General features: G+C 41.5%; 1 protein-coding gene across 1 annotated transcript in view; it reads left to right on the forward strand.

Moving 5' to 3' along the window:
- Window positions 1–22,176, forward strand: part of Ccdc192 (coiled-coil domain containing 192) — a 197,474-nt gene that overhangs the window by 107,184 nt on the left and 68,114 nt on the right. The window contains exon 6 of the mRNA XM_036204485.1: window positions 19,026–19,158. Within this exon, the coding sequence (XP_036060378.1) occupies window positions 19,026–19,158 (133 nt within the window). The remainder of the gene's footprint in view (window positions 1–19,025; window positions 19,159–22,176) is intronic.

Here is a 22,176-nt window from a genome sequence, read left to right on the forward strand (position 1 = left end):
ATGGGGAGATATAGCATGTGACTAGAGAGGATGCAAATTCTCAGCTTCTCATTGAAGTCTTTTCCCAAGGCCCCTTCTGATTCTTAGAGTGACTCAAGCCAGGGATTTCTAGCTAGAGAACATTTCTTTGAAGGAGAATCTCTCATGGTCTAAGACTGAGAAGACCCAAATAAGACCTCTATATCTTGAGGGAAAACTAGACCTCTAGACTCTATTCATCTTATTAATGCTGCCTGCCACCACTTGGATCCCTAGCTAAAGAATAACAGCAAAAGAATTTTAAAACGGTTCAGCTGATAACATCTGCTGATTGGATACAAGGCAGTAGTTTATGGCTTTCGGATTAGCTATACAATAAAAACCTCATAGATTACAGTTTGGGATCAGTGCAGCCGCCTGGATCTGTCACTTCTTTGTAAGTGGTTTTATGATCGCATCTAATCCTCTTATCTTGCAGGTGATGTCATCGGGGATATTGCATAGAACTGGACAAGGGCTCCTGGCAGGGGAGGAAGGGAGGATTAAAATGTGGCTGCATTCAAACACTAGTTTAACTGAGCACTTTGGCTGAGGAAAGGATTTCCCTAGAGAAAGAATACTTGGTGATGGGGAAACCTCACTAGGGATGCATTTCAGCTATTGGCACATTTGCCTAGCAATACTCCATCCTCAGCACCACAAAATAAGAACAATAAGTCTCTCAAACACACTCCTATGACTAATGCCCAAAGGTGCACCTGCCTTGATGGGTCACCTTGACTGATTCTCACACAGGTGCTCTGTGGGGAACCAAAGAAGTCATTTTTACCATCCAAGATTCTAAACTGCTTACCTTTGAAAGGAAAGTCTCCATTATGCCACCCATCAGTGGAAGCAGAGCCCACTCTGTAAGCCAACAAACTTATTACTTTACAGCTTCCCTTCCAGCCAAGCGGGAGGAATATGACCCTGCTGGTGTACATTCCTGAGGCTGTGAGTTGGAAATTGGAGATGGAGAGAACAGCACAGAGAGGTTCTGTAGAGGAGCAGCAAATTGCACCTTGCAAAACAGCAGAGGCCACAGGAGCCATAGGAAGCAATCTGTCACCCGTTGCCTTGGTGACTGCTTCACATGCTGGGGTGTCTGAGACTGATGGAGGGTCTGGTGGTTGTCTAGCTGCTGCCCATCTCCTTTCATTTGGTCCTGTACTACAATATCATTCTCTGAGTTTTTCAGCAGTAAATTAGTTCTATTGTGTTGGTTTCGGATTTGCAATTGTGAACACTTATCAGAGACTAGGAAATGTTCCTGAGAAATGACATTAGATGGGACTGTTTGTTCCTGTCACCACACAGACAGGTGTGTGCCTAAGTCTTCTGAGACAATGTTCACCTAGCTTTGAGTCCAGACCCCTCTCACTGTCTCACGGGTCTCAGATTACCAACTATTCATTTCTTTCTTATATATTTAAATTACATCCTTTCAACTTGATCCTTCCTGTCAATATTTGAGCAAGATTGCAATGCTCAGGTTAAGTGAAATGGTTTGCCCGGAGCCCACATATCCATGTAGCTATTTCTCTATGTCAAGGTTTACCCACTGGTGTGCCAGAGAACTTTGTGTTCCAGGAATCGGTTCTAGATGGGCTGCGATATGTTGAGGGTTGTAAATATTTATGGTTATAAAAAAATTAAACCAGTTTTATGACCACTCAAAACTTAACAGCTGAAATTACATTTGTGTTTCCTTCTCTATGTCTTGAAGTCAGGAATCCTCATTCTGTGCGCCACATGTTTTATACAGCAATCGACCCCAGGCTACAAGCATCACTGCCTCATCACATTGACTCTCCCCTTCACTTATTAGTGACAGTCTGGTCTACCCGAAACCCATCGTCCTTTTACAGCTGTTTGTAGATGACTTCCTAAATGATATTGTCCAGCCATTAACTCAAGATCATATTTTCTGTGGGTATCTTTCTGTATGCTGTGAATGTGTGTTTCTCTGATTTGGTTGACAAATAAAATGCTGATTGGCCAGTAGCCAGGCAGGAAGTATAGGATAGGCAGGACAAGAAGCAAGGAGAATTCTGGGAAGCGGACGACTGAGTCAGGAGTCGCCAGCCAGACACAGAGGAAGCAAGATACGAAGGCAGAACTGAGAAAAGGTACCAAGCCACATGGCTAAACATAAATAAGAATTATGGGTTAGTTTAAGTATAAGAGCTAGTCAATACTGAAGGTGGCATTCATAGAGTTTGGTGGAGGGTATGCCCTGGTGTCTCAGGGGAGCTGAGTGGGATAATAGAAAAGATTCATTGAAAAGTGAATGGGACACAGATATGTAAGCAGAGGATCTTTGGAAGATGCATGCCTCTGCTAATGGCCAAGCAGTTTTAATTAATGTAAGTTTCTGAGTGATTATTTTATAAGCAGCTGTGTGGTCCTTAGTGCCGGGCAAGCACAGGAAAACCTCCAGCTACACATGTTCATTAAGTTAGATTCCTATTATTATGTTCATATGGAAATCTCAAACCTTCAGTCAACATCCTTCATCTCACAGGTATAACTCCATGATACCAATGCCATCCCACCACGCATACGGACATCATTATCTTACAGGCTTCTCAACTGGCTGAGCAACACTGTAATTCTCCGACTTACATAAGCTAAGAACTAGGACTCATCTTTTATACCTCCTACCCCTCTGCCTCCCTCATTTGTTAAACCATTAACAAAATCTTACAGAGATTGACTTCTAACTGTTTCTACAATCCATTCTCTTCTTTTAACTTATCTGGTCCCATCAAAATATGCCTTGGTTACTGAATTCATTTTCTTTTTGCTATTCACCTGACTCCATTCTGGCTTGGCTTGCTTGAATCTATTCACTGAGACTTGTAGGGTTTGTATGAACATCAATATAAGAAGGAGGGGAAGGGAAGGAAGGAGATAGGGGGAGAGATAATTATATCGAGGAATTGATGGCTCACGCAATGCTGGGCCTGTTATATTTGAAATGCGTAGATCTGTCGTGCTGGCTGGCAGACTGGAAATTTGAGGAGTTGATGTTGTCATTTTTGTGTTCTAAATTTTCAGTTTGAAGTAGTGAGCTGGAACTCAAACAGGATTTCTACGGTGGTGTCTTGAGGCAGGGGTGCTTTTTTCTTTGAGAAACTTGAATTGTCTCTATTGAGAACTTCACATGATTGCTTGGGGCTGTCCACATTATAATCTTCTTTACTTAAAGTCAATTGATTGTAAATGTCAATCATATCCATAGGTACATTTATGTCACCATCCAATCTAGTATTTGACCAAACAGTTGGACACTATAGTCCAGCAAAGTTTAACAGCCAGTTAACCCTCTGCACACCAGCTCCAAGTCTATATTTCCTTGTATGTATGAGAATATCAATGGTATATCCCCATGGGCTGCTCAGTGTGTGAATGAGATAACACTTGACTAACATCCAGGATGATGCCTGGAATACAGTCTATGTTGAATAAATGTTAGCTGCTGTGATTACTAAATCATAAATACTATCATATTGATTGGTTGCATGAATTAGTTCAGTTCCTTCTTAGTACTTTCATCATTATCCATGGAGGTCCTGTTTATTCCACAGCCTCTAACTCTTGACTGGAGGCCCCTGGGTTTCTTCCAGACCCTTCTGCTCATCCTTTGTCTTTCCATCCCAAGACTTGACATATTCTGTCTAATCCAATTGGATGAACTTTTGTACTATTTAGACTTCGCATATTTTCTTTCCTATCTCCTTAAACAATGAAGGACTTATTCCAATATCCTTAGTGAAGTCACTTCGTGTATGAAAATCTATTTGAATTCATGTCACTCCTTCATGACGATTGTTACAGTTGTTAGCATAATGTGTATGTATTGTTTTGAGTCTTTTCATAACTAGGTTCTAAACACTATCAAAGGACTGTGACTGCCCAATCCCCCCGCAGTATTCCATTTGCCAAATCTATCTTTGACAAACAAATGCATGCTTCCTCTATCTCTGCACAAGGCATGTGCTCACTCTTAGTTTCCACCTGCAAAGACTGCAGAGACACATGATAGGCCCACTCTGTACATTCACAAAGATCCTCCTCCAGCTAGAAGGAGAGGAAAAAGAGTCAAATCCAAGATTTGCCACTGCATTTAGAAATTCCTGTCCTAATCCAATTTTAGAGTGTTCTTACATATCTTACATATTTTCCCTTACGTCTCTATAGCTTTGCATAATGCCCTGCACACACACTCTCTGATCACATGCCAGCTTTTTAAGCTTATTGTATCAAGCTAACAGTTGTGTGTGTGTGTGTGTGTGTGTGAGAGAGAGAGAGAGAGAGAGAGACAGAGACAGAGAGAGAGACAGAGAGAGAGACAGAGAGAGAGACAGAGAGACAGAGAGAGATGGTTCTCATTCACTCTCAGTTTTTTTCAGACCTACTTTACGTTTTTTTTTCCAAATGCCTCTTTTCCCTCCAGTCCTAAGTAAGGATTGATGCCAGGGCCTCATAAATGCCAGGCAAGCACTCTACCACCTGGGCTATGCCCCTGCTTACATATTTGAAATGAATTGACATGGGAACTATAATTGTAGCTCAGTGGTATAAAACTCACCTACCAAGCATGTGGCTTTAGGTTCAATTCATAGTATAGATGCATAAGCACTTGAATGCATGTATGCACACACACACACACACACACACACACACACACACACACACACATACACTCACATTATGCATCTGCATATACAAACAAACATACAAATATTTGAACATGCAAAATACTTTCAAGACTCTTGTTTCAGAATTATGTTTTTCTTTGGTCTCTCTCTCTCTCTCTCTCTCTCTCTCTCTCTCTCTCTCTTTCTCTCTTTATTATACTTTTGAGACAGAATCCTTACATAGCACAGTCTGAACCTTAAACTTCCTGTGTAGCAGAGATGACCTTGCACTCCTCATCCTCCTGCCTCTGCCTCCCAAATGCTAGGATTATAACCCTGGGACTTCTCATTCAGCTCTTGGGTTACTTTTTAAGTAATAAAAAAATCAATCATCATCTTAAAGCTTTTAAAGGGAGAGTTTCTTAAAGGATTCTTTAAGCAACTGCTTTCAACCTCTCTTTGAATTGGAGGCACAAGGCGTTTAATACACATGAGTGCACTCATCCATTTATAAGCCCCAAGGTGGTCTCAAAATTTCCATTTGGCATTGAAAACTGAGAGACTCTTGTCTCAGATCTCTTTGTTGCTGCTGGAGTTAAGGAAAGGCCTTAAAATTCTCCTAATAGGTTTCTTTGAAAGTTATGGAAGTCACTAACATGACTCTAAACAAGGCAGCAAGTGTAAAAACAGACGTAGGGATTTTCTTCTTTAGCTAATGTGACCTGTGAAGGAGTCACGGGTGGGAACAGAGAATCTGAAGACAGTGGTCCATTGCTCAAAGGGAGGGAAGAGGCACAGGAGTTCCAAGTGACTTGGTGCATGTTGGCATTCATTACTACGTCTTCATCTTTACAGTAAGAAGTTTAACTCCAAAATTTATGATTTCTAAAACTGGAGATCCCTTTGCTTTAATCTTTTTCTGTCTAAAGCTGAAATTGGCCACCCACATTACCTGGACCCAGTTCCCATGGGAATGAGCCCATATGCAAATTAGCGGGTTGCCCTACTTTCTGAGTCACACTCCTGGTTGCTTAAGTGCCCTCAGGTGTGCAAGTACCCTACTGTTCACGGAGGAACTTGTGCGGCTTTTGTGGCCAGCGTCTGAATCTTCCCCACAGATTCTCCTCTAGTCTGCCACCAAAAGACAAACAGGAAGCCTACGATGCAGATTAGTGTCCCATCCAGCTTTGGTTGAAGCTGACTTGGAGAGAAACCTGAGCCTATGTTTTTTTAAGACCTCCATGGTGCCGGGGTTGAAGGTAGAAGAGGGAAAATCTTGGCATTTCTATTTTGAAACAGTAGATGAGAGGAAGATTACCCCTGAATAGTTTGCCTTATAGCAGTCCGCTATGTCTTTCTAACAACCTTGGATGGTTAGAACATTTCACCAATTTTCTAGCCTAGTGCATTGAATTATGGCTGCACCATGACCCCAGCCTTCTGCCGTCATTACGGTTTATGTTTCCAAGTAAAACAAATATCCAGCACAATGGTAGCCTACTCTTGGTCAATGGCAGCCTACAGCTGTTCCTTCTTAAGACTGGAGAAGGCTCTAAGTCTTCTTAAGAAGGTCAGACTTGCAAGGAAAAGTTAATTTGTAAATCTGTGATTTAAAACAATCACCATAAAACTACTAGATAAATGTAAGAGAAACAATTCAAGGCACTGATAAAAGACATAGTTAAGATGAGACCCCAAAAGCAAAACCAGACAAAGAGCGTTTGCTACAGTTTGGGTGTGACTTGTCCCAGATCACAGAGTCTGAGCAGTTGAGACATGGTCCTTCAAGTGGCAATGCTGGGAGATGGGGGATCTTTTGAGGGACCCTTAAATTAGTGGCAGCATACTCCTCAAAGGGCTTGGTGTAGTTCTCTAAGGACAGTAAACTGATCATTGCGAGAAGGTTGTCGTAGAGCAACCACTTCTCTTTGGCTTCCTGTCTAGTGATGCAACTGCTGCTTCTTACACAAATTCCCACCTCCAGGACACCATCCACCATGAAATTCTCTCCAGAACTGAGCCGGTTGATGTCAGTGCCATAGCATCAACCTTTCAAAACTGTGAGCTAAGTCTACCTCTTTTCTCTATAAAGCACCCAGCCTTAGTCATCAAGCTATAGTTAAAACAGTTAGTGAAAATAGGATTAAGTCAAACTAAGTAATGTCTTCACAGCAAAGAAAATAATCAGCCCAGTGAATAGTCCAGCAACAGAAAAGGAGAAAATTATATTCATCAGATGAGGGAAATAGTCTTCTCCAGGGAAGAGCATACACAATCCAATACCAAATGGTCAGCTCTGAAAACATATACAAGTAACATTATGCAGACTGAGCAGGTTATATTTAGAAAGACATATGAATATGCACATGCATATATACATACATACACATATGCATATAGGCATGTAATGACAATTAATGAAAAAATAGGCCATGAATTTGAAAGAAAGCAGAGTATATGGGACAGTGTGGAAGGATATATATAAATATCTTCTAACAATGCAGGAAGTAAGATCAATCCATGTGCTGAGATGAATCAGTGGCTAAACAAAATGTGGCCTAGGGCCAGATGGCTCCACATACAAAGGTTCTGATGCAATTCTGATGACCTGAGTTTGATCCCCAGGACCCACATAAAAGTGGAAGGAGAGAACCAACTACACAAAATTGTCCTTTTACCCCATGCATGTGGCATGCACACCTCCCAGCGCGCGCGCGCGCGCGCACACACACACACACACACACACACACACACTTACAAACACACACACAATATACACATGGTAAAAATATACACATGGTAAAAATATTAAAAGAAAATATATGACCTGTTCATGCCATAGAATTTTATTTTTCTTTAAAAGTGAAGGGAATTCTAACCCATGTTTCAGGATGGATAAGGCTTGAAGATAATGAGCAAAATGATAATCTTATTTACATGAGGTTCCCACAACAGTCAAATTCATAGAAACAGAAAGATAAATTACAGCTACCCAGAGGAGAAGGGAAGAGGAATGGGGAGTTCTAGGTTTTTGCAAGCTGAAAGAGATCTGCAAATTGGTAGCCTGGCAGCGACATCTCTGTATTTGACACTACTGCCCTATATACTTCAAAGTGATTAAGATTATGAACATGTTGTGCTCTCCATTGGAAAGTGAAGGACACTGGTGACTCAGAAAGTTGACATCAGCTTACATAAGACACTATGGAACTGGGTTAGAGCAAACAGAAGTCAATGTCACCTTTGACATGTAACCTTTGAACAACATAAAGAGGCATCAAGTTCATCTATTCACTCTTTACACAATAAAAAGTATTTCTTGGGCATACCCTGAATTTTGGCTTCATAGATGCTTGATTGGCTGACCTTGTGTCAGCCTTACTCTCATCTTGGAGTGTAAAATTCAGTCGGGAACCCCAGGGATGTATTCCTGGGCACCAGACATGACCATTTCCCACCAGGCTAGTATTGTTTTCACTATTTCAAAGATGATTTGGAAGTTCAAGTTCAAATCAAAAGTCAGTGAACATGGTTCCCATGGTATTCTAGTTTGCTTTCTGTTGCTGTTATAAACACCATGACCAAAAAGCAACCCAGAGAAAAGAGGGTATATTTCAATTTGCAGCCTACAGTCCATCATCCTCCAGGAAAGCAGAGGCAGAAAGAAACCTAGAGCAGAAACTGAATCAGAGGCCATGAAGGAACACTGTTTACTGGCTTGCTCCTCATGCCTTACTCAACCAGGTTTCTGATAGAACCCAGGATCACCTACCTAGGGGTGGCACTGCCCACGGTGGGAAGAGCCCTCCCACATCAATCATTAATCATGAAAATGCTCATAGACTTGCCCATAGGCCAATCTGTTGGAAGCAAGTTCTTCAACTGAGGTTCTCTCTTCCTAGGTGACTACAGTTATGCCAAGTTAACCAAAATTGACCAGCATGCATGGGTTTTTCTGGGTCAAGAAGAAAAGAGGCAATTTATCACACATCTGTTGTGAAATCTTCAACCTTTTATTGACAAACAACTGGCACAGTTATCCCTCCATCTTACTATCTCAGGCTCTGGGAAACTGTGACATAACAAGCAAGAGATGTGGCAAGTGGTACTCAGCCAAATCCACACAGTCCCCTCCCTACTGTTATCCTGGCCCATCTGAGAGGAGGGCGTGTTGATGAGAACCAGCATAGAGACCTACTAGTCACGATTCCTATAGTTAGTTACAGATCTTCACCAGGGAGGTCAGATCCATATGTTAGGTTGGTAATGGAATCAGTGAAGGCACTTTGTAGAGACTGGAGTAACAAGTGAGGCAGACCCTTGAGACTCACAGAGCCAAGGAATAGCTTCTCTCTGATGAGTCGTTTTCTAGTGAGGGTATTTGTTTAGACTTGTTAAAATATGCAATCTGAAACTTGCTAATACCTCCAAAGCAAAAGTTTACATCAGCACCACACCTTCCCTCCCCCTCCACTCCTCACACTCAATCCACTGATTTTTATCAGGTCATGGTGTGCAAACCAATTCACATACAGAGCAGATTTTGAAAGCAACTTGTTTCAAGAACTATTTTAAAACAGCTATGCATAAATCCCAATATTTTAATCTCAACACCAAGAAATGTGGTTTCATGATGTGAACCATAGAGTTTCTCTAAACAGTATGGAAACATTTTTTTAATATGCAGCTAGAGTCATAGCCAGGATGTTGAGGATAAGGAATAAAGGAATAAAACTATTTAGGTTTGCTGGATGTTGAGACCTTTTCCCAAAGTGCTCAACTGTTTCCACAGAAAAGAAATAACAAGTTTTGATAGTTGTGATGAATGGCAAGCCAGGGTGATTTCTTCCATCATCTCTACCTTTATATTTTTTATAACCTTTACTTTTTAAGAGGTAAGATCTTTCTACATTGCCCAGGTTAGCTCTGCACTCTAGACTCATTTCGTTCTCCTTCTGAGTCTCCTGAGAAGATGGAACTCCAGATGTGCATTACACTGCCCACATTTCAATCATCTCTAGGTACTCCAGTGGTACATTATACCACCCACGATCATGTCTAGGTTTAGGCTACTCTACTTTCAAAGAGTGCTTGCAATGAATCTGATAAGTTTTTAGTTCATTAGGAGAAACCTTAATTGAGACTCTTGTCCTCTATAAAACTATTTTTGTTCCAGATACTTCCAATTAAAGCAATTGAAATATTAAAGAATTGACAAATTGCTCCTTTAATTGTAGCTATTAAGTAGTTGACTTGCAGCTTTTACTCTGAAATCATGTACCAGGATGGTTCATTGCCAGTAATTGATTAGGATCTCAGAAATTCTACTTACAAAGAATCAAAATTCAAAATAATAATGTCAGTTATACTCTGGATCCATACACTCCTCAGCAATTTTTAAAACACTCATCCCTACATACTTTTAACATAAAATCTTTTTCACATGAGAGCATATGGGTTTCATTTCAAGCCTAAGGATTTCTGTTATAAAATGGCGATTGTTTTGAAACACTGCATTGCATGCGGAAACAATACACAGCCCCCAAAAGGCCCCATTTAGCTGCTCTCTCTTGTGTAGTATCTTCAGGTGTTTGGTGCTGCATAGGCACTGTCCCCATCCTAAGATTGCGTCCCATTTTTATTTGAACTTCCTGGTCACTGTAGTACAGTCAGCCCTTGTACTCCGTGCACAGGTGCCCCTGTTGCCTACCGCTCTGGGGGCTAAGTGGGGCTTGGCCAAAAAAAAAAAGTTGTTGACTAGGAATATTAATTTAATCAGGTTGTCTGAATTACAAGAAGAAACCTTAGAAGTCATCAAATCAGCTTGATGCCTGGGATCTTGATTTTCCAGCCCTTGACTGTACATCAAGAGGGGTCACAGGTGGCCAATAGCGCTGATTCCTTTCTAGAAAGATGCCTTTCCTAAAGTTCAAAAGTAGTGCTGAGTCCAGAAAAAGAGAGAAAACAAAATCTGCCCAATTATAAAGTAATTGCATAGCAAAGCGCTTCGTTGTTTTGGGATCCTGTTAGAGGAACTTAGCATCTCTCTCACCAGGCAGATAAGGGAATTCGTTTTCTCCATGTGAATACTCTCCTTTCTGATGTCTGTTCCTTTCCACCCACATCATTTGCTGCTGCTTGCTAATGATCCCAGCACCTGTAAAGGTGGGGCTGAGAAAATGAAATTGCTTCATGTACAGCTTGGGCTCTTTGGCCTCTGTCCCCAGGGAGAATTGGACTTGGAAACAGTCTCCTACCAGGCTCTGTTAGGTGTGACAATGCATTTCTCTCTGCTCATAGGGTGTGGTTTGAAATGCTGAGACCAAGTAGACTTGGCATTTGTGGTACTGCCCACATTTTTCTTTTTTCAAGATTCCTTTAAACACTATGATTTCTTCTTCCTGGACCCAGCCAAAATCAGGGAAACTTGCCCCCTTAATATCAGAACATCTTTAACAGTATAATATAGCATATAGCCTAGCACTGTATGTGGTGATATTCTGTCCCCCAATATACTGTGCATCTTAATAAACTTATCTGGGGTCGGAGAACAGAAGAGCCACTAGATAGACATAGAGGCCAGAAAGTGGTGGCACATATGCCTTTAATCCTAGCATTCTGGAGGCAGAGATCCATCTGGATCTCTGTGAGTTCAAAGCCACACTGGAAACAGTCAGGCATGGTGACACATGCCTTTAATCCCAGGAAGTATTGGCAGGAGGCAAAAAGGTATATAAGTTGTGAGGACCAGGAACTAGAGTCATGTTAAGCTTTTAGGTTTTAGCAGCAGTTCAGCTGAGATCCATTCGGGTGAGGAAGAGGCTTTCAGTCTGAGGAAACCAGATCAGCTAAAGAATTGGTGAGGTAAGGTTAGCTATGGCTGATTCTGTTTCTCTGATCTTCCAGCGTTCACCCCAATGCCTGGCTCCAGGTTTGTTTTTATTAATAAGACCTTTTAAGATTCGTGCTGCACCTGTAAGAGCAAGTTTGCTGGCAGAGACTGACTCTGTTTGTTTCTTGTGGTGGAGAGTGTGCAGTGCTGGGCTCTGAACCCAGGGCCTCCAGCATAATAGGCAGTCTATCACTGAACTTCATTCCCATCCCAGAGCTCATGTCTTCCAAGTTACCAAGAAGTTGATTGCCTAAACTCTTCTTTCTATCATGAGTAAAGTCTTTGTGTGTGTATGCCTGTGTGTATGTGAGTGTATGCAGCACATGCATGTGTTTGCATGCTGGCTAACTATATAAAGAAGGCTTTAAGAGAAGGCTGACTGCCTGAAGTCCAACTATTTCTGATACTGAAGCCTTAGACTCGAGGGATCTTAGGTACAGCTCTGAGTTCCAATCATATACCTATCCAATTGTTCTTGGCCAGAAAGCAACATAATATTGGCATATGAGGAGGGACAGAAATAAAGAGTCAGGACCTCTGGCTCTGAGAAGTACAAGCCTATGTTAGTCTAGGATTTGATGGCCCCACATGACTTCTTGCTCTCAGGTCAAGTTCACAGTGTCAGAATTCCAGAGTCAGGAGCTACACACTACTTGCATATCTGTTAGAAAGGTATAGACTATGAAATGTTCCATGCTAGGCACAACTCAGAGGCCTGTGTCCAGTTTGCCCTAGTGATAGGTGGTAGGGTGTAAATAGTGTACAAGCATTTGAATCTTCACACATTGAGCAATTTACTTCAGGATCTCTGTAACTCAGTACTTGTGTCTAAAATGAGAAAAACAATAGTCTAATTTCACTGAATGTCTATAAATAGGAAATGAGCCAATGAACATGAAACTCCAAGAGCTATGTCTGGTGTACTGCAGAGGGTCAATAAGTGTTCATTTCTCTCTAGAAAATTCCCGGGAATGGGCTGTATGCCACAGGAAGGGAACGGCAGCTTATTGTCTTTAGTGCAAAGATTTAATTCTTTTGTTAAAAAATACTCCCTTGCCAAGGAAATTCTCTCCAAAGTGTATAATACTTCTTTAGTTTGTATTCATCTGTAATTTCTATTAAATGGACACTTATATTGGTGTTCTGGAAGCTAAGATGTCAACTAGAAATCCTCTCTTATATCTCTAATATATATCTTATATCTCACAAAGAAAAATAATTGAGACTTGGTCCTTACTTTAGGGTGATCCTTCCCCTCTACAAAGTTCAGTTGTTTGCTTAATCAATAAGGTTGCTTTGTCACTGGAACCTTGAACTTATTAAGTTTGGGGAATAATTAAAATGGATTGTATAGACTCCTCCCATCAAACGGGAGGAGTAAAAATAATGAAATGGGAGGGAGGGTACTGTAAAGAACTCGGAAAAAATAGTTGGCTCTGATTTTTTAATCTGGCTCTCTTGGCATCTCTCAGAGGTCATATAAGCATAGGTGCATGGTGACAGCCATGCTGAGCCCTAAGCCTTTGTGTATCAGCTCTTCCCTGACACCTGGCCAAATGGAAGAAGACTAACCTTCAGTTTTCATTTGTGTTTTCCCTTCAAAATGCTTTGCAGCAAAGTTTCATTTGATTAACCTTCTCTGTCATGCCATACTTCTCAGAAATGTGGTGGTGATTGCCTGCTAACAGATAGATAGATGACAGATAGATAGATAGATAGGTGATAGATAGATAGATAGATAGATAGATGATAGATAGATAGATAGATAGATAGATAGATAGATAGATAGGTAATAGATAGATAGATAGGTGATAGATAGATAGATAGATAGATGATAGATAGATAGATGGATAGATAGATAGGTGATAGATAGATGATAGATAGATAGATAGATAGATAGATAAATGTGATGATGATCCCCTGATAAGAGCAACTGAGGAAATTAACAACATCTTGCTTACATTGTTATTGTCTAGGTTTATCAAATATTTCATTTAATATCTAGGTTCTCCTGGAGTTACCACAGCAACCATCTTACAAATGTCTCCCCATATTACTTCAAAGTCAGCGTTTTATATCCAAGTCTGTTAAGCTACATTTAATTAACTTATAAAAATATTAATGGCGCTATTGTTTAGAAAAGGTCTTGCTTGAAGTCCATTTTACTACTCCAGTAGCTCGGCTATCTCATCTGCCTAGAGAGACACAAGTTGAATGATGATTCAGTTTCACTACTGAGGAGTGGGAATGTGGGTTAAGGGCTAGAAGGCATGGTTGCAATGCAAAATGAAATAATCTCTAAACATGCCCTGCATGGCCCCTTGCAGAACACACACAGGGCACATAGTCGCTAACCCTAGACCTTAAAATGATCTCCTGGGGCTGTGATGAATAAAGACATAAGAAAAGTTGTGCAATTGACTTTTAATCCACACACTTCTATATTTTCACTGCTTTATTAACTGGAAAAGGATTGAGAGGAGAAATTTAACTCTACTTTCTGCATTCAAATCCAATGCTGTCCTACATCCTTGGTAGTGAGTGTGTTATTAGTGGTCATTTGTAGACAACATTTTCATCTTTGTAACATAAGAAATGAATATGGGATGAACCAGGAAGATTTCAGATATGGGGGAAGTATTTCCTGTTGTAGAGACAAGAGTGTTGCCCTGGGAATATGAACTAGAGCCTGAGAAAACTCCTCAGCTTATCCCATGACTTCACTCAGGTTTCAGGCCAGCACTGGCTGAAGAGAGGATCAAGCCATTCACAGGTCTGTTTTCAGGGCATTTAAGTTAAATTTTATCTATCCATATAAAGTAAGAAAGAAACAAGGCACCCATGCAGAAAATGATAAAGAGGGAAGTCTTAACTTTCAAATAAGCACAGATTCACTTTATAAAGAGTGGATAGACATCTTTTACAAAGATATATTCATATATTAGTGAAGGGCTAAAATGTGTCCTATGTGCTTCAAGGAATGATAAAATAGACATTACTACACACACAGAGTAGGATGCACATCTAAACATTGTATCATTTGATCACCACAATAGGGATGTAGCTTGTCAATGACATGTAGCTGGCCTAGTTTCTCATGACCATTAAGTGACAAGGCCCAGCTGCACAATACAAGGCCATGATTCAAAGTATGTGGAAATACCGAGAAATTTAGAATATCACCAACAGCTCTGTGTTGAAACTCCTCTATAAATAGTTCCCTGGCTATTTCTTGACTTGTTATAATGCAAGCCATTCAGCAATATGATACAGATAAATATTTCCTTTTCAAAACATTGCACAAATACATGATTTCCTCCCTCTTTCCACCCTTTGGGAGAAATAGGAAAACAGCAAAGTAATAGGAATTTCGCTTCAGGCAATAGAAGCCTTCCTATCCTTTCAGTAATGAGTAAAGAGAGTCCCTGGTTACTAGGGAGACCATAACAGACTCCATTAGATTCAAGTGCAAAACTTGGGTTGCCTGGCTAGTGAATGCCAAGAAAAGCAAAGGAAAATATTATCATTGTTGAAATCATTTGATGTCCCTGACTAATAAAAACACATTGGCAAATTGAATTTTTCAAACTGGCCAAAGGGCTCCATTAAAGCTATGAATTAGTAACACACAGTAATCCTGTCTGGAGATGGAGAAAAAAGGCAAGGATGTTAAACTATTCGAAAGAGTATTTAAGTAACCAAAACTTCCCCATAGAAACCTTAGGCAACCAGTCTAGAGGATTTTTGTTTGTTTGTTTGTTTGTTTGTTCAAATTGTATTGTAAATTTAACTTCACCTAACCTTTTTTTTTTTCTGCAGCTAAATAGCAAAATGAATGTTTTGAGTCACATCATCCTTGAACTCTAAAAGAAGCATGGGCCTTCTTATCCAATTTCTCACAAATAACCAGAATCATCTTTAAAATGTCCCTGGTGATGCTAACAGCCCTCCAGGCTTTAGAGGCTGGGCTCTTAGTACCTGCATTGTGCCCTTTCTGTGAGTGGGAGGGGCCAGAGATGGAACGAACTGGGGGGTGAGCCAAACTCAGAATTACCTCTTGACCCAGCTTCCAGAGTTAGCAGGGCCTGCCTGGTTATGTTCCTCCTGTCTCTACTTGATCATTCCCAGAGCAGCAGGTCCTCGCCAGGACCCATCCTATCTTATTATGGATGCAGCTCTGGTTGTTGGGGAGTGTTTTCTCGTGTCCTGCCAAAACCTACCTCCTCCTGTTTTCTCCCCATTGTTCTTCATGGTATCTCTAGAACAACACAGTTTGACTCAACTTCCTGTCCCCTTGAATAGTCCCTCAGATAGCTGGAGTTAACTGTCATGACTGCACTTGGATACTGTTTTTTCCAAACAAAACAGCCTCAATTTCCCTATTAGGTCATAAGGCAAGCAGACAAATGTTATAATAATAAGAAAAGGTTGACACATAACTACTGTAAGAGAACAACAATATAGTCTTGAAGTTATAGATTTTTAAAGTAAAATATCTTAAATGAATAAATAGTTGAGGGGTTGGGAGCATGCTTAGAGGTGGATACATTTTTAGTGTATACAAGGATCTGAATTCAAATGCCAAGAAATAAAAACAAAATTGAAAAGGGGAAAGTTGAAAGTCTTAGTTGATATTGAGATGCACAATGTCTACACCTGGGGTTCCTGTATTCTGCGGCCTTGTCAAAATATGGCCATGTGACTTTTTCTAACTTAGGAATATCGTGTCAACTCATGGTTATAGTTCACTAACTCACATCAGGTTGCTTTTAGTTACTATTTTGTTTACCTATGATCAATGCCTACTCTTAAAAAAGCTTCTAGAAAAATGCTTATCTTCAAAGAATTTAACATGGTTTAGGAAAGTGAATATAGACTATTAAGAATTATCAATGTTCATACATCTATAAGGAGTGAGATCTCAAGTTTAAAGCCATCCTTGGATACACAGCAAATCTCCGTCTCAAAAAAGAAAGTTTTTTTTTTTGTTTGTTTTGTTTTTTTAAAGAATCATGTGACAGTTGTGTAGTTTGATCTGTTTGTGGGGCCCCTAACAGTGTGACTAGGATCTGTCCCTGGTGCGTGAGCTGGCTCTTTGGAACCTATTCCCTTTGGTGGGATGCCTTGCTCACCCTTGATGCAGGGAGGGGGGAAAGCTTGGTCCTGCCTCAACTTGATACACCATGCTTTGCTGATTCCCATGGGAGGAGTGGATTGGGGGAGGGTATGGAAAGGAGGTAGGGGAAGGGAATGGGAGGAGAGGAGGAAAGGGAAATTGTGGTTGGTATGTAAAATAAATTTAAAATAAAATAAAATTCTATCAGCTTAAAAAAAAAGAATCATGAGGAAAGTGAATTCTCAATTTTTAATTCATCCTTTGATGTTTTGATTTAAACCTCAAGCAGACAGAGATACTGGAGGCTTGTCATAGTGAACAAATATGTAACAAAGCTCTCGAGTTCTCCCTCTGCCCCTCAATGTGTCTCATGTCTGTTTCTCTGGCAGTCCATCCCTCACTCTACTGTTCTGTGTGTGTCGGTGTAACTGGCCCCCATCAGTACATCTAGTCCGCAGTTCTTTGCCATGTGCTTCATTATTAGTTCTTTTTTCTACTCTTAGTTCAACATTTCCCTTCTCTTCCCCTCTTGCTGTACGTGTCTCTTCATCATCTCCACTTCTTCAGTGTTCACCTCCGCAGTCTTCTATCTCCAAAGTTCTGAGTTGTAAAAGGCATGGTGAAAATCCAAGTGTGGAATCCTCTTGAGATAGCAACAGGGAAAGTGAGCAGCAGCCCAGTGCCTCCCAGATGCCATTGCTGCCTGCCTTAGGTGGACAAGGTCTTTAGGAACAAACTGGCTCAAGCCAGCTCATGAGAGGAGGGGATACAGATCTGCCTGACCATTTAACAACTAACCTCCTGAGACACCCCCTGTTCAGCTCAGTCTCTTCCGGAACTTATCTATTTCCCAAGGTGAATCATGAATGGCTTTAGTGACTAGACACTCAGAAAGAAGGAAACAACTATAAGGTTTGACTGGTCTTGATTTTAGCAGCCAGCCAACCCAGTGCAATTCCTGATAATGAGGGGATGTGTCACAATGAAATGAGGAAGGCTGCTGAGAAGTCGGGATACTTGGGCTGTGGATGGCCAAGGGTAAACCCTGCCATATGGTAGATCTCCTACTCCCTGGATAAAGGCTCCTTTGCTACCTACCATTCCTCTGAGTTGTTCTTTTGCTTTTAGCCATCTTTATGTCATTAATGAAGATTTTATGATGTATCATCCTGGGCTAAATCTAAAAGACAGTCATCTCTGTTTTTATTTCTCACGTGATAGTCTCCCATGGCCCACTCTAGCTTTGATCTCTGATATGTAGCCCAGAATAAGCTTGACCTGTTGCTACTTCTCCATTTGCTTCCCAGGGGTTGCTGGGGTTACAGGCATGGGCAACTTTGCCAGGCTTGACAATCTGCTTCAGATTTTGCTTTCCCATGCTCGTGGGGGAACCCTTGCTTTGCTTTCATATATATGCTTCCCCACTTAGCTGCATCCCTTGGTCTCATCACCCATCTTTAGAACCTGAAAGCTGTGTCTCTCTAACCCTGTATTTGACTAGCTAGCTGATTTCACTGGCTTTTACACCAAGAGGCTGACTCCCTGGAGCCTGCATGCACGCCCTTCAGAGGCCAGAGAAGAGTGGGTTCTTTTCTAGTGAGCGTTCCTTTCCCTATCTCAAGATTTGTGTCTGACAAACTTTTTTTTTGTTCATTCTCTGGGCTTCTTAATTATCAGCCACAAAGACTTGGCAAGGTGAGCTCTCCAGTGGAAAGGCAGCTACCCAAAAGCAACACCCATGTGCGAAAGCAGCGCTTATTCTAACAAACTGGCTCCAACTCTGCAGATGAGTCCAGTTCTGACAAATCAAATCCACTTTGAAATCCATAAAGGCTCAGTGTGAATCCTTCCGTTATGTAAACACTTCCCAATAGAGTTCCCAGGAAGGTTTAGACCTGACCATGTTCCCTTTACAGCCGCAGCAGCAAGTGTCTGCAAATGTCTACATTTCCATACTTCCTGGTAACCACATGCATTCCAGAGTTTACTTGAATGCAGATAAAATTCAAATGTCAGGGCAGACAGGACTCCTAATCAAGGCTCTGCTTGTCTCTCCTGAATCTGCTTACAGGTTGAGGTAGAAACCTGATACTTGGAAGCATTAGCACCCTGGCAATAAATGCTGAATGACAAATAGAGTTTCTCTAATTGCCTCTACTCCAAGTATCCAAACCACAGGGTTTAGATCCAGATGAGTCCCCTCTTCCCTTCAGGAAAGTTAAAAGAATTGATGATGGAGAGAGTGGGTTTAGATAAATGGAGTGTTTAAGCCATGCTTGCCCAGACACGATTAATTCCTTTTATCCCTTTGATGCATCTGCTGTCTCCAGTGACAGGAAATTCTTATTTTTTTAAGAAACTAAAGCACAACAAGACAGTGAAAAAGCTACAGACTGATTTGGCAATAGCTAAACAAGAAGCTGCCATCACTGTCCTGGAACTCAATGAGAAGATAAAGACACTCTGTGAAGGAAGGCCTTTCTCTAGAGGTCAGTATTACCACGTCACAGGTGTACCTTGGCCCCTCGTCCTGGGTGATGCATATAGATTGATTGACAGTGAAACAAAATGCCAGGTCCTGTGCCTGGCAGTGTCCGGGCCTAGATGCTGGCCTGGCCTGGCTCTCTTAGACAACACACGAGTTGAGACAGCAAGGATCTGTGAACTCCAGGCTGGGTTTGCTTCAACTTTTTGACGGGGAGATAACGAACCAGCAGTTGCGGAGGGGATGTCTTTGTATGTGGAGAGCTGGGCTGAAATGCATCTAGAAGTGTCACGGGCTAAGCTGGGTGGCAGAGAGGGAAGAGCAAAGCATGAAAAGAAGAACAGGGCACTTCAAGGTCTGGGACCCTAGAGTGAAGCCAGGAGTGGCAGCAGGCCAAGCCAGGCACGAGGAAAGGAAGAATTCTTCCTTGCCGGTAGATGAATGAAGCAGGAAATAACAGGGCATGGTACTTGGGAACGAAATCTGGGTAATTCAGAACCATCGTAACCGCTATATAGAGGTGTAGGCATGTGTGTATGTACAGGTGCATGTGATGGCCAAAGGCTCTTATCAAGAGCTTTTCTCCATTGCTTCCTTCCTTGCTTTTTGAGACAGGGTCTCTCCCTGAACCTGGAGTCACAGTTTCAGCTACACTGGCTGCCCAGCAAGCTCGAGGGGTTACAAACATGTACCACTTGGCCCAGCTTTTGATGAGGGTGCTAAGAGTTCACAGTCAGGCCCTTCTGCATTAGTTTTTAGAGGGTTTTGTGGTGGTGACATTTGAGACAGGGAGAGCATCATCACATAGCCTAAGTTGGCTTTGAACTTTTGATGGTCTCCCATCAGCCTTCAGAGGCTGGAAAAAAGAGGAGCTACTTGGGAACAAACTGAGGAGGAAGAAGAGGGTGATTCGGTAGCCTCAGAAAGGGGACACTCCCAGCATCCTGACTACAGGGTAAAGTTTTGAATATGGATTTCGTTTTCTTCTTTTGGTTTTTTGAGACAGGGTTTCTCTGTGTCCTGGAACTTGCCCTGTAGCCCAGGCTGGCCTTGAACTGAGAGATCCTACTGCCTCTGCCTCCTGAATGCTGGGATTAAAAGTGTGTGCCACTACCACACAGATGTTTTCATTTTCAATTCTAAACATCAATTTCCCAGAATGCAACTGATATGTCACACTGCCACCTCAGAACACATGTGGAAAGGCAACTATTTTCTTCTTCATCAAAACTGCATAGAAAGAATTTTTTTAATTGCCCTTTGACCAACATAAATCCTCACAAAATCCATTAGAGAATGTTGTCAACTTAACGGTCTTTACTCTAGGCCTCATCCCTGAATTCCAAACAGTCATGTAGAAGAAGCCAACAGTCATCCTAGAACACTGGAGGGGACTGGCTCTAGCTCACTTGACAAAAACTTCCCACTTTTCAGCTGCTTGGTAAACCTACTGCAGAAGGGTTAATGCAAGCTGCCTAATTCCAATTCTTTCCATCGTGGCCAAAATGGCCCTTTAGTAATAAATTGGGTTCTAGGATGGTTTATTTTTAATTATTTGTTTTTAATTAGCATGTCAGTTGCGTTAGACATCATGATGACGTTTTTCAAACAAAGTGAATTTTTAAGGGTGTGGAATGTTTCATGAATTTGCATATCAATCATCCTTGGGCATGAGCCATGCTACTCTTCCCTCTATGTATCCAGTCTTAGTCTACATGTTTCTGAAGTGAGGACCTCTTGGATGTTCAGGTAGGTCAAAATTTAAATAATATTGAGGTGAAGGGAATAAAAAAGTAGCTTCCCTTTTTCTCTGATACACTGATTAAAAAGAAATAAATAAAATTTTAGCAGCCACTGTAAGCCTATTGTGGTCCTACAAGTTGCTTGTCTTATTTGGTGAGGAAAATGAACCACTGGACTGTCACTAATTCTTTTTTTAGATTTATTTATTGTGTCTATGTGTATGTGTATGAGCCTGTATGGATGTATGCACCACACGTCTGCAGGACCCTGCAGATGCCTGATCCCCTAGAACTGGAGTTCTAGGCTGTCATGAGCTGTCATGTGGGTGTTGGGATCCGAACCTGATCAAACCCAGGTCCGCTGCAAGACCAGTAAGTGCTCTTAACCTCTGAGCCACCTCTCCACCCCTTCTTAAGTCAATATTTACAAATTCTAACTCATCAGTCAGTCCCTACTGTGAAGCCTTACCCTGAACTTAACAGTCCATTGTGGTCCCAGACTAATATTACTTGGCAGACACCTGGTCACCTTACCATCCATGTCTTTTAATCTTTTCAAAATTGTGTGAAAAGATATCCAGGAACTTTCAATACATGATGGCTTATATATGTGAGACCAATTCTCTCTCTCTCTCTCTCTCTCTCTCTCTCTCTCTCTCTCTCTCTCTCACACACACACACACACACACACACACACACACACACACACACTTTTAGTTTTATACTACTATGTCTTCCCTAATTATCTTGGGTCTTTTTCGTAAAATGTTTGTTTGGGTTCTCAGACCAATGGCAGATGGCCCAGGCATAAGAGCTTAAGGAGAAAGGATCATTTGTGATTCTTGGAAACAAATCAAGAAAGAGCACAGTATTATCTCATGAAGTGGAGTCTCAGGTACCCTCAGGGACTCTTTATCATCCATCTCTGCTTCTTCCTGCATGGAGACTTCTCTATCTTAAGTTAGATGTCAGGAGAGGATAGAAGCCGGACTATAAGCAGCGGCTATCTGCACTTATCACCTCTGATAAGAAGAAAGCAAACATTTCCCTAGCAGTTCTAGTTAGAAAAACACCAGAGAGAGAGAGAGAGAGAGGAGAGAAGGCTGTCTGGCTTGAGTTGGGTACCCATTGCTAGATATCCTTATGTAGCCTGGGCTGGGGGGTGATGGATGCATAAGCTTAGGTCCTGCACCCACCACTGGGTGGCAGGGTAGAGGGAAAATAAAGTGGGGAAATAGAGGCCTCTGCAGGGCAGCTGCCGCTGGAAGCGTAGAGCTGAA

The sequence above is a fragment of the Onychomys torridus genome, chromosome 13, assembly GCF_903995425.1.
Source record: "Onychomys torridus chromosome 13, mOncTor1.1, whole genome shotgun sequence".
Classification (NCBI taxonomy): domain Eukaryota; kingdom Metazoa; phylum Chordata; class Mammalia; order Rodentia; family Cricetidae; genus Onychomys; species Onychomys torridus.